We start from the raw sequence: 13,725 nt of genomic DNA on the forward strand, positions 1-13,725 counted from the left end.
GAAGAAAGGTGAGATGGGAAGTAAAGTAGAAAGCTAGAAAGAATGAATATATTATAAAGTATTGTCATGGTAAGTCTAAATTTAATAACAATTCGCTTAAGGTAATGTCTGACAGGAGCTTGTTTTCGGATGCACGCTGTATAATTTTGTAACTTTTCACATATTTTAACACAAATTGGAACAAATTACATTAAGCTTAAGAAAAAACATGTAAACTTTCTTTGAATACCAGAATCTACTAAAAACGTGAAAGTATTAAAATTTGCTTGTGGGTCCTGGGTAAAATAAGCATTCTACTGTCAAACACCGAAGTGAGAGTGGAAAGGAGATTGTAACGACGGTGAAATTATGAATTCATGTAATTATGATTTTTATGCAATTTATGCACCACTACAGCATCCTTAAACCGAAAATATTGCTGTTAATAAAATCTAAACCTTTGCAAAAAAAATAACAAACCCTTTCTATACAGACTTGCATCGTAGACCTAGAAAGGGATAAGAGAGAGACATCACCAGAGATGTTGGAACACACACTTATGCATGAGTGTGTGTACATCACTGATTAATTTGGTGTGTGTATAAGCTATATATTTTACACAATACACAAGAATCTAAACCTTTACGAAAAAAAAAATAGCAAACCCTTTCTGTACGCAATCACATCATAGACGTATGATGTAAGTCAGTATAGAAGTTTAATTTTTTTGTAAAGATTTAGAATTTAATAGCAATATTTTCCATTTGAGGATTCTGTAGTGTTACATAATTGCATAAAAATCACAATTACCCGGTAAACGAATTCATAATTCACCACCGAGTTATAATCGCAATACACCTCCTTCTCCCTTCCATTTCCTCTTTGGTGTTTGACAGTAGAATGCTCCTTCCTTTTATGCTTTTACCTAACCGCTATCACCAATAGCAAGTTTGATTAATTCCAGGTTTTTAGTAGATTGTGGTTTTCAAAGAAAGTTTATAATAACATGTTTTTCTGATGCTCAGTGTAATTTATCCCAATTTGTGTTAAATATGTGAAAAGTTACAAAATTATGCAGCATGCATCGGAAAACAAGCTCCTGTCGGTGACTTGGGTGAATTGTTATTAAATTTAGACTTACCATGACAATACTTTATAATATATTTATTCTTTAACATTGTTTATTGACAAAACATATACTGTATCTGATGGAAAAATTTAGGTTAGTAAATAAGTTTCGATTCACATTACTTGGTAATTATTTTAGAGCAATGAAGGTGTTCCGACAAAATTACTTCTGACTAATCAGGTAATAGGAAACTTTTCCGAGCTAAAAGGGCACCTCTGCAAATCGGTGCAAATATGCACTGCTAAAAAAGATTGACTGTAATTACATGCACTGTTGAAAACTGCATTGAGACGAATGTAGATGATATGCATTTTTATTTTTCATCATGCCGCATCTAATTAAGTCACTTAGACAATTATTGTTAAGAGGTGCAGGATATTTATAATTAGCAAGTTAAATTCATAATGACATATATTATTAGTCAGTCTTAGGTGCATTAAAGGAAGACCTCCATACTCCAACAAGGCTCTGGAACCAAATCTGTTGGACTATCAGTGGTGGACCTATACGTATAAATTGTGAAGCACTCGCATATAAAACCCTTCCATTGGACTTTAAGATATTGTTCTTTTTTTTTCAGGGAAAAAGAAATACCAGTGTGGAGAATGCAGTAAAGGATTTGTTTATCCTGGTACACTTGTGCAACACATGAGTAAGCATTTCTCGGAGGAAAAGTGGGATATGCCAGAGTAAGTTTTGTTTGCATTTGGTATGACTTTATTAATATGTTGGTGTCAGATATTATTTCATCCAAAAAAAAAGTATTTAAAAAATATATTTTTGTTCTTACATATAACCCATCAGTTCTGATTAGCTTTTATGTCTGTCTGAAAATTGTCCTAAGTCTCATTCCTTTACTATTAAAACTCAGTCTGGAAGGTTGCATAATTACATTTTGAGTATTGTACAGTAAGGGGTTTATGTAAAAAAAAAAAATAGTTCAAAATTTACAATTGCTTTACAACAAACCTATTATTTGTAATTATCCCAGATTTTCATTGGCACTAAAGATTGGGCTGCTAGAGCCCTTATCGGAGTGCTTTAAAATAGAAACTAAATGCAAGATAATTTGCATAAGAGGTTTGTAATTTATATACTGTACTCTTGAGCTCATCTATTTCCCTTCTGCTTCAGACCCATGAGAGAATGCCTTTGGTTTGGAATCCCTGACTCTCATATGCAATAAGTGTTTAGTTCTGCAGTGCAGCTCGTACAGAGCACTGTAGGCATAATCAATGTCTTTGTAGTACCCCTTTGGTCCCTAGCATCCTCACTATTTATCCTTATATTTCATTTCCTTTCCCCCTACCCTTCTTCCATTTTTTGGTTCAACCCCTTTTATCTTACGTGGTTGTGGCCTTATTGATAACACCTCTGCCTGGTGATCGCCAATCGGGGCGTTAGTTCCTGTAGTGTCTGCATCCTTACTATCCTTGTGAGCCAAGGATTAGGGTTTTTGGGGAGCTCATGGATCTACCTGCTGAGTCATTAGCAACCATTACCTGGCCCTCCCTGGTTCTAGCTTGGGCACTGATCATATGATTTATGGTCAGTCTCTAGGGTACTGCTCTGCTTGCTAGGGTAACATCACCGTCCCTTGCCTCTACCCTTCATTAGCGGCCTTTAAACCTTTGAAGTGTAGTCGCAGTTTTTCCCAGTTGAACCTTGAAGCTAAATGGCATCCATAGCCCAAGGTCTAGACCACATGACCCAAATTCCTTAAATACAGTCCTTACTGCCATGAGACATTCAAAGAAATAAGAAATAGCTGGGAATGCACTTACCAAGGTGTGATATAGAGGTAGATAAGGCTAAAAAGTAAATGTCATAGAGAATATCATAATGGATGAATGGAAGGATTGTCAAGGTAATAAAGATGAATCTTTTGAAATATGGACATGTGTTTTTATGTTCTGGCGTTTGTCACCCAAGATCTATTTACAAATCATCCAAGAGCAATTGGGTGTGAAGCTGCAAGTGACCAAGACTTTAGGAAAAAAAAAAATAAATATCAGGGAGGTCATTTGACCTCTTCGGTCTCGCTATTTATTGATAACTCGGAAGTTTCTACAAAGATCGGTTCACGTTAAGAACAGACTCACGGATTTTGTTCTCTGGCAATCAAACAAGAGAATCTAACTAGTCCACATCTATCACTAGATAAGTTAGTCTTATACCCACTTCTAAGTCTGACTTCCACCAGTTGACCTAGAGGGCCTGTGGGTTAATTGTAGAATCACTTGGCTGCTGAGCTTCCTCGTATGAGAGGTGATATCATAGGGAGTCATATCCCTGCAACTATGGCTGGCATTCCACTATCTCTTCCTCTTTTTTTTTTTTTTCATCTTTGAAGATGAGTCAGAATGAGGAGAGTGGATGAGGTCTGAGCGACCATCGATGATGATGCTTCCTTGGGGAAGGTAGAAACCACACAGATTTCTCCATCTGGAGCCAAAGAGCCACAGCACTTAGGCAGTCACTGGGTAGGCACACAAACAAGGCCTCTCGACTCTGCCACGAATAGGGTGAGAAGCACAAACTACCTCGGACCCCCAGGCCCGAGGTTTGGAATGACGGACACAGGGGAAGGGTCAGGAATCAGGGTAACCCCACGGGTAAGGGTAGCGCTTACTGCAGCCTTGGCCGTCTTACACCCACTTACGGGGGCTATATTTCATGACACCAGCACCTTAGTGTAAGTGACCATGCCCTTTACCAATTGCGTCACTGGGGACACATGCAGATCAACTGGGGTACAGTAGATGTAGCCTTGGCGACTAGCTCCCTTATAACTGTTATGGAGGCCTACCTGAAAGACCTTACAGAGCCCAAGCCTTCCTTTCATCAAATTTGTTGTCAACAGCTTGAGTAGTCATGGGCAAAGAGATTCCAGCCTCCCGCCTCCAAAGAGGTGCAGTAAACATGAGGGGTTTCCCCCACACACCAGCAAAACTGGCTGACAATGATTTGAAGGATCCAATAACATGCAGCATACTCGCCGTGGACCGATTCAGGGGCGTATGCTCAGGAGCCGCCTCACCCCCTCGAAGAGACCAAAGCAGCAGTAGACTTTATCAGAATAATCTTGGGCATTGCCAGGTCAGACCCCAAGATAACCTTTGCTCGCATCTTCCCTGCTGGGGGTTAGCCTGCTACTACACTGAAGGGCACAAATCATCATGTTGTCTCCTCCCCCTACAAGACTGCCAGTTTAGCCATAAACCAGTTGCAGCGCCCACCCTTCTCTCAGCAGTCATTGCTTCCATTTGATTGTCAACAACAGAAATCACTTTCTGTAAAGAGAAAGAAAATAAAACAATTCTGTATGGAGCCGACTGCTTATGTACGTGGCAGTGGTCGCAACAAAATTGAAGGTCTTTCCTAGACCCTTCACCCTTACCAACTGGACAACCACTCATTATCGAAATGTAATGATAGTGCAATACTCAAGCATAACCTACAATATAGGTAGCCTTCTAATAAATATGAGTTAATATATATTTATGGAAAATTAGATGAATAATAAACTATAACACTTGAACCCTCAGAAATACAAATTTAACGAGTTCCTGATCAGCACCACTATTCCCAATTAATTTTTCTAACTAAAACCCTCAAGAGATTAAATTAGTGTTTCCGAGGGTTCAAGTTAGCAAATTAGTTGGCAGTAGCTGGTGCATATCAGACATTGGTTGTGAAAGGGGTTTTTAATCTTCCCTTTATTGTCTCTGCCTAGTAAAGGATGATGGTTTGTATTTGCGTAGGAACAAACAAGTTTATATTTTGAGTTGCCCAATAATAGTCAGATTAGAGATACTGTATACCCTAAAATCTGATGTCAGTCATTTGCTGATATTTTAACAATGACAATGTTGCTATTGTTATTTTTACATTGATATTTGTCTATATAATATTCAGTTAAATTTTCTAAATTACTATGTTATTTATAAAACTATTATAGAGAAAACTTAAATTATGACAATGATGATGAAAAAATATCACCACAGGTGTAACAGGTAGGCTACCTGGTATCTCTATATTTTGGGTCACTGTCATTATTTAAATTAAAAGGTAGGTTGAATTACAAAAGGAAGATTTAATTAATCACATGTATGTTGACAGGAATGATACCTTCTACTTGGTAGAAGTCAAGACAGAGGATGCTGGTGCCACAGATACTTCATTTGACAAACAGCTGTTGTGAATTTGTTCTAGGAGCTACAGTATATTCTTATTGGAAGAAATTTTTTTTAGTTTTGTCAACTATGAAATTATTAAAAGCCTGTATTATAATATAAAAAAGGAAAATTTTCATTATTTAATTTAGCACTAGTTAACCCTTTTACCCCCAGGGTATTTGGAACTTTCCAACCCTTAACCACCAGGGGTTATTTTTATTCAAGCACATTTTGCAGTTTATTTTTTTCAAATTGCTCTAACAGCCTTAATTTTTGTCATAGAGAGGTCAGGTTGGTCTCATTCTCTTGGAAAATGCCTGAAGTTTCTCAAAAAAAAAAAAAAAAACTATCAAAAATATGCAAAAATAAATGTAAATAGCAGTTTTTTGCAAGGACGTACCGGTACATCCATGGGGGTAAAGGGATGAGTTTTGTGAAACGTACCTGTACCTCCTTTGGGGGTAAAAGGGTTAAAAAATGCTGTCCACAAACAATGAAACTAGAAATGAACTGTGATATATTTTCATAAGCTGCTTACAACATGGCTGTTGAGAATTTTCCATTAAATAAAAGACAAATTATTTTCATCAAGATTTTGACAGAAAGACTGATCAACTTTTTGCACTTTTTATTGTTAAACATCCCCATAATTATTTAAAGATATTCCTTAAACACAATGAATGTATTACCACATGCAGAACATTTTGTAATTCATTCTACTTGAGGCAGTAACGTTCAAAGTTTAAACCAGTGAATGGGTTAGTGAACGAAACAAAGGCATAAATTTAGCCAAGAGCACTGAAATACATTTGCCTGTTTACCTTTAGCTTAGCATGTCTCATGAGGTATATTAGAAAAAATTTAATCCTGTTATCAAATTTTAAATTCTATGAAGGTTGTACAGTACTTCTACAAATGCACTATCATTATAATTCACTTTCTTCATGGTTTCAAGTTAATGCTTAAAATGTCTATAGTCAATATGTAACTGCTTATTTTTCTATAGAAAAAACATATCGATATATGCAAAACTATAAATTTAGCGCTTTTGTTCGCATGAAGTTTATCTCGGTTAAGGAACTTTTAGAGCACCCTCTATAATCAAGCAGACTTGAAGCTTTGTTCATAACTACACCGAAGAAATACTGCATTTAATATAGAAATTAAAATGAAGTCATAAATTTATCAAATAAATAAGTCGCTGTAATGCTTACAACTATATGAAGAATGCTGAATGGGCTTTAGCGTAGTTAATTTTGTTAACCAGCAGCGGAAGACCTTTCCTAACTTTACCTTGCAAATGCTTCAAGATAGCCATATCTTTAAATAGTAATACCAACTGAGAATCTAAAGGTTATTTTATGAAGTAAAGATTTAGCCAAAAATATCAATAGGAGATAAAATAAAATTTGGATAGCACTTCATAGCTGGCTGACATAGCACATATAGAGAGACAATAAAAAATAACATACCTGTTATGGATTACATGTTAGAATTCACTATGAAGCTTAATTAAAAAAAAAACAATCCTATCATGATTTCCATAGATGTCATATATGGAGTTGCATTATATATATAAAAAACAAGCTTATCTGTCATACAAAGAATTTGTGGGAAAACATATCTTAGAAAAAAAAACGACAAATCTTTACATTCAATTGGAACTGCTACTCCAATACAGATGACATACCAGCAGTGTTGAAGAACCTAATTTTCTAGTTGTAAATACTTTGAGAGTATTGAATAATTATGATTTACTTTCACATCTTTATCCCTGACATCAGATTCCTATGAATGAGTCCATTCAAAGCAGTTACAATTAAATTAATGCCACAAAATTAAAGCAACTTCAGTGTTACAGACCAGTGGTTGCTGAAAATACAGCTGTTTACTGAACTGCAAACTGTTGAGAGCACATAACATGATTAATAATCCAAGAACAAAATACAACACTCCATCACAAATTCAACAAACTATTACATTTCACAATTTCTCCGTTATAGTTATCAAATGTCAATTCACATACATGAATTACAAAGCTAGACAATGCACTCAAGTTATGCTCATAACTTTTAAATTTCCAAAAAACAAACTGCCAATAATGGCTCCTAAGTATTCACAAAGCTCTAAATACTTGCAAAGGCATAAAACACAATAGAATGATTCTCAGTCATCCTTTTTGGACTCCACAACACCTGAGGCCTTCTTTGAATCCTCCTGAAGTTTCGCATGTTCTTCAAGCAAGCGGTCATACTCACGACCAACAGCCGTTGCTTGTTTAAGGGCAGCATCACGTTCGGCAACAAGACGGTGGTTTTCTGGAGAGAGTCAAGAAGAAAATAGGTTACCTCATTCAAACCAAAATGTTTTCTTTAAATATGTACATAAAATGTAATTTGGTCCATAAACAATGAGAGGTTTCATGTTTTTGAAATTTCAATACAGCACAATTTTTTTTTCTTACATGTATATAAACTTTAGTCCTTTAAAATATGTCATTTTTTTCAACAAAGCAGGAACAACCGTTGAATTGATTGCCAAGGTGATAAGACTTCACTTTTGTTTTCGGCCATAATGAGTACAAACACCCTGTTACGTGTTATCCAAGGCTGTTTGATCTTTTCCTCCTTTTCAGTTAGAACAGCTGATTGTTGGCTTTCAATTATCAAGGCAGCAAAGCAGGATATTTGTAAATGTTGAGGAAAGGGTGCCTGTGGTTCCCAATACCCCCTGTGCCAGAACTTCAGCACTGTCTCTGTTACAAGTGCCAGTGACAGCAAACCCTAGAGTCAGATTAAGACCTGTGGTTTCTTACCTTGAAGTATCATCATTGATGGTCAATCAAAACTCAACTTCTCTGTTTGCAGATGCTGAAGGGGGAAGTTGGTAGGAGGAAAAAAACAAGTTTATTCTTTTTTTGTCTCCCAGCTCTTCCTCCTCCTCCTCTGATACTACTTCTAACAAGTTAGAGGGCCAATCATCAAGAAGTCTTGAAGGACTTCACGACAACACCACAATTACAAGTTTATTCTTTTTTTGTGTCCCAGCTCTTCCTCCTCCTCCTCTGATACTACTTCTAACAAGAAGTTAGAGGGCCAATCATCAAGAAGTCTTGAAGGACTTCACGACAACACCGCAATTACAAGTTTATTCTTTTTTTGTGTCCCAGCTCTTCCTCCTCCTTCTCTGATACTACTTCTAACAAGAAGTTAGAGGGCCAATCATTAAGAAGTCTTGAAGGACTTCACGACAACACCACAATTATCCTGAATTGAGATGGCACCTCTCAAAGACGTCAAACAGAATGCTATTATTTGTGGGGCGGGGGTTGTCTAGATTTAAGGTTTGGGACTTTAAACGAGAAGTGTGAACAATATAGGAGGATTGTGAAAGATGGCTGAAAAGGTTGAACTTGGAGAGTGGACAGGGTAACAGTGGAAAATGTCTGGTTGGGTATGGTATGTGATAAGAAAATGCCTATCAAGGTTAAAATCATGATCTATAGCACAGAAATAAGACCAGTGATATCACTGTTTGAAAGATTGGAAAATGTGAAATAAGAAGAATGGCAGGTATATTAAAGATTACAGAGATGATAAGAGTGTCACAACTAAATGGTGTGGGCACATGTTGGGATGGATGGTGGGGAGGGCTTGGGAGAAACTTGTTGAGGGGAAAAGATCAAGAGGGAGGCAGAGAATTAGAGGTAGAAGAAGAGATACAGTTAAGGATGATATGGAGAGAAGAGGTTTGGTGGAAGAGGATGCCTTTGATAGAAGGCATTGGACAGGGCACATCAGGCAACTGACCCCTTACTGTGGGGAAAAAGTAGTAAAGGAACTTGACCAAGTAGCAACTGAGGCAGATAATCCAGAGTTGAAGTGTTCCATTAGGGAGGTTATTGCAGTCTTGTTTATGGTGAAAAAGCAGTGACCTTTTGGGCCCATGAGGTAGCAACTCAGTGGGCTAAGAGGGTTGTGAAGAGGAGAAATATCTGATGTCCCAATTCTCAAAATTAGTTGGTCCAGATGTTGCACCGATGCTTCGGAACACATTAGTGTGGTGGTTTACATCACTCTTGCCAATGAGTCATATGCAGTTAATGGTGAAGTGGAGGACTGGTTTATATGAATTACTGAGCCCCCACACAATCTCCTTCAAGGGCTCTTGCTCTTCCGAGGAGTCAGCTGCGAAACCTTCAGATGTAGTGTCTGTGGGATTGGCAACCTTCTCTAGACCCACATCAGGGTCAACCTTAGTTGCAAAAGCTGAATGGTACAAGGACAAAAGCTCTAACAAAGAAAGCAGTAATAGCACATAAACTATACATACAATAATGAATAAAAATATAAAATATTCTAAATTCACAATCAACGTTAAAATAGATTGGTTATTATAAACAATAAAACAGGACTTATATCAACCGGTACCATAGAATAGCATTTGCAAAACTAAACTTCTGAAGTTCCACCATTCAACTGCCAGATTGGGAAGAACATTCCACAATCTGGTCACAGCTGGAATAAAATTTCTAGAATACTGTGTATTGTGACTTATGATGGAGTGGGCACGACTGTTAGACTTAACTACATACCTAGTTCTACTACTTACATGATGGTACAGACTGGAAAGATCTGAATGCAATGAATAGGCTGAATTATGAAAAATTTTATGTAAAAAAAATTACTTGAACAACAGCTCCAGAGACTAATATCCACATCACGAACAACAAATTTAAGTTTCTATCCAAAAAATAAATATGAGTGTCAGCAACTGAAGACCAGACAAAACAATACTCAAAACAAAGTATAATTATCAAAACATTTCTTAAAGAATGGTTGACAACCTAAAATCTTTATTAGACATACTCAATAAGCCAATTTTTTTTACATGAAATATAGCTTCACTGTTGAGTTTTGTAAGTTGGGGAGAAATACAAAATACTTCCAATTTGGCATTTTCATTTTCTGATAAAACTGCTACTACGTCCCTAATGCTATTTGCTGTGAAATGTTTTTTTAACCGACATTCGCAATAATGAATTTTATAATTCATAAATGGTTTCCTTATTGTTGCATTGTAGTAAGTTTCTATTGACCATTCATATTCTTTTGTTTGTCAAAAATATATTTCTTCAGCTGGATATCTAATAAATTTTCATGATTCAATGATGATATTCTTCTATTTATTTTAAGAAAATGGAACTTGATGGTTTCTCCCCCCCCCCCCCCCCAAAGAAGCTCAAATTAATCAACAGTGAGTTGAGTATCTCATTGTTTCTTGTTTCTCAGTTATATTTTCCTTAGGCTCCAGAACCTCCATAATCATCATCATCTCCTCCTATGTTTATTGACGTAAATGACCTTGATTAGATTTCACCAGTCGTCTCTGGAGCTTTAAAATCCATACTTCTCCATTCATCATCTTCTACTCCACGCTCCATAGTCGTCAGCCATGTAGGGCTGGGTCTTTCAACTCTTCTAGTGCCTAGTGGAGCCTAGTTGAAAGTTTGGTGAACAAATCTCTCGGGAAGCGCAAAGAGTATGCCCAAACCCTCTCCATCTACCCCTCACCATGATCTTATCCACATACAAGTATTATCATTATTATTTGCTAAGCTACAACCCTAGCTGGAAAAGCAGGGTGCTATAAGCCCAATGGCTCCAATAGGGAAAATAGCTCAGTGAGGAAAGGAAATAAGGAAAAACTAGAGGAGAAGTTTAAGAAAAATAACATTAAAATAAATCTTTCGTTTATAAACTATAAAAACTTGAAAATAACATAAAAACTTCAAAATAACAAGAAGAAAAACACGATAGAATAGTGAGCCCAAGTGTACCCTCAAGCAAGAGATCTCAAATCCAAGACAGTGGAAGACCATGGTACAAAGGCTATGGCACTACCTAAGACTAGAGAACAATGGTTTGATTTTGGAGTGTCCTTCTCCTAGCAGAGCTGCTTACCATAGCTAAAGAGTCTCTTCTACCCTAACCAAGAGGAAAGTAGCCACTGAACAATTTCAGTGCAGTAGTTAACCTCTTGAGAGAAGAAGAATTGTTTGGTAATTTCAGTGTTGTAAAGTGTATGAGGAAACAGGAGAATGTGTAAAGAATAGGCCAGACTATTCTGTGTCGGCAAAGAGGAAATGAGCCATAACCAGAGAAAGGGATCCAATGTAGATTGGCTGGTGCCTTGGCCAACATACTTACTAGTTGAGTAATCTTTCTTATAGTTTCATTAACATAACCTTCCCTAGGACAAAACTTTTTGACAGGGATGAGTCTTTAGAACTTTAATTTTCCATTCTGGATTAAAGTCATCTAATTTTTTCACGTGCATACCACGATGCTCAATCCAAAGAATAAATCAACCCCTCCCCCATGGTTCACTTCAGGGCTTATACATGGATGCAAGCAACGATTCAATATTTTCATCGATTAAAACAAATGTCACAGACATGTAAAACAATAGAATTTTATAAAAAAAAAAAAAAAAAAAAAGTATAATAATTTATTCATACTTTTCTAAGGAAATTGATAAATTATTTCAACATACCTTCCTTGAGTTCCTTGATTTCATTTGAAACATTAGCTTCCTTCTGCTGATCTTCCTCTTTTCCAGCTTTTTCCTGTTGAAGGAGTTGTTGCGCAGCATCAGAGGCTGATTTAGCTTGCTTCATTGCTGCTTCACTTTCTGCCATTGAAACGGCAAGGCGGGAGATTAGAGTTGTGAGACGCTGAAGAACTCTACAAGATAAAAAAAAAAAATTTCAGGAAAACCATCTACATAAATAAATAACAGATTCTCGTTAGCATTTTGAAGGGAAGTATGACTTGAATACACTCTGACATTGCATAAATTTTACTAAGTGTTTATTCTTTTCAATGTTTATTACTATTTGTAAAATTTATAAGATTTATTATTACTTCAGGCAAGTAGTACCGTTGATTCTATCCTGCAATCCATTTTAAGCTCACAAATTTTGTGAGAGTTATATACATACATTACAAATTTCAAAAGTAATTTATTTTCCTATCTACACAAACCTGAGTCCTTTAAAATAGTGATATGTCTTCAGTGGCACTGGAATAACATTTTAATCATCAACATGGTAGTTGGTTAATGACAGGTGGTGCGAGGGAGGAGTCCTATCCACCCGCCTGTCACAGAATAGGCACTTAGACCAAAGATTAAGAGGTGGGAAATTTGATTGAAAGCAGTCAAGTTTGCATAGCTAGGAAAAATCAGTATTATTTTAAAAATTTTATTTTTTTTCCTATGTATATACAAATGTTTCATCTTTGGAAATAGAGACTCTCACTCACTGACCCAGAAAGTATCAGTTTGCTGTTGAATACTGTCACCAGCTCCCGTAGGAGGAAAGTAATCACTCCAAGGATCGCAAAAGTGATCACTTCAAGGATTGCAAAAGGGTTTCCACACCAATATCCTCTCAAGCAAAAGTGTCCAACTAAGAGAAAGGAGGAAGGAGATGACAGACTCTCACTCACTGACCCAGAAAGTATCAGTTTGCAGGTGAATGCTGTCACCAGCTCCCGTAGGAGGAAAGTAATCACTCCAAGGATCGCAAAAGTGATCACTTCAAGGATTGCAAAAGGCTTTCCACACCAATATCCTTTCAAGCAAAAGTGTCCAACTAAGAGAAAGGAGGAAGGAGATGACAGACTCTCACTCACTGACCCAAAAAGTATCAGTTTGCAGGTGAATACTGTCACCCGCTCCCGTAGGAGGAAAGTAATCACTCCAAGGATCGCAAAAGTGATCACTTCAAGGATTGCAAAAGGCTTTCCACATCAATAACCTCTCAAGCCAAAGTGTCCAACTAAGAGAAAGGAGGAAGGATATGACAGTGGTAATGGAGAAAGAGTGAGAGCAAACTTGCTATTCAGTACTTCCCCCTGCCAACCATTCTTCCTTGCAGTTCAGGCAGCATGATCTAGGAAACCGATAATGACTGCACTCTATCGAAAGAAGCTAAAAGAACGTCCTTTACCACAACACAAACCACTACTCGGGGGATTTTGACACAAGGAACACAGGGAATACTCACTGATACTGCACTACACATAGGTAACCACCCAAAGAACACTGTGGAGGGGATGCAGAAGCTGCAACCATCACCCGTAGAACACTGTGTGCCCACCAGAAAAATAATGTTCATTATTGGGTACAGGGGACACTGGATCAAAATTGGTTAACTCCCTCCTGAGAATGAGAAACTACAATGAGGAGGACCGAGTTATATTCAGAGTTCATTGTCTTTCTGATCATAAGAGCAAAAACACTACTGTACTTACAGTCACCCTCTCAAAAAAGGTACACAATACATGGGGCTTCGAAGATTTTTATCCTCATAGAAATCGAAAAGTCTTAAGCAAATGCTTATCTTTCGGTGTGCTGCCGTTACAAGTGAGAACA

The 13,725-nt window shown here is 37.1% G+C and overlaps 2 protein-coding genes across 4 annotated transcripts in view; one reads left to right on the forward strand and one right to left on the reverse strand.

Moving 5' to 3' along the window:
* The window catches only part of LOC137619658 (zinc finger protein 302-like), a 69,403-nt gene extending 63,986 nt beyond the window's left edge, over positions 1 to 5,417 (forward strand). For both annotated transcript variants that reach the window (XM_068349886.1, XM_068349887.1), the window contains exons 8-9: positions 1,689 to 1,797; positions 5,231 to 5,417. In XM_068349886.1, coding sequence (XP_068205987.1) covers positions 1,689 to 1,797; positions 5,231 to 5,312 — 191 coding nt within the window. In that variant the 3' untranslated portion in view covers positions 5,313 to 5,417. The remainder of the gene's footprint in view (positions 1 to 1,688; positions 1,798 to 5,230) is intronic.
* Positions 5,418 to 5,899: 482 nt separating this feature from the next.
* The window catches only part of LOC137619659 (B-cell receptor-associated protein 31), a 28,727-nt gene continuing 20,901 nt past the window's right edge, over positions 5,900 to 13,725 (reverse strand). For both annotated transcript variants that reach the window (XM_068349888.1, XM_068349889.1), the window contains exons 5-6: positions 11,842 to 12,032; positions 5,900 to 7,604 (exon numbers count right to left, since the gene is read on the reverse strand). In XM_068349888.1, coding sequence (XP_068205989.1) covers positions 7,453 to 7,604; positions 11,842 to 12,032 — 343 coding nt within the window. In that variant the 3' untranslated portion in view covers positions 5,900 to 7,452. The remainder of the gene's footprint in view (positions 7,605 to 11,841; positions 12,033 to 13,725) is intronic.

This window comes from Palaemon carinicauda, chromosome 26, assembly GCF_036898095.1.
Source record: "Palaemon carinicauda isolate YSFRI2023 chromosome 26, ASM3689809v2, whole genome shotgun sequence".
NCBI lineage: Eukaryota > Metazoa > Arthropoda > Malacostraca > Decapoda > Palaemonidae > Palaemon > Palaemon carinicauda.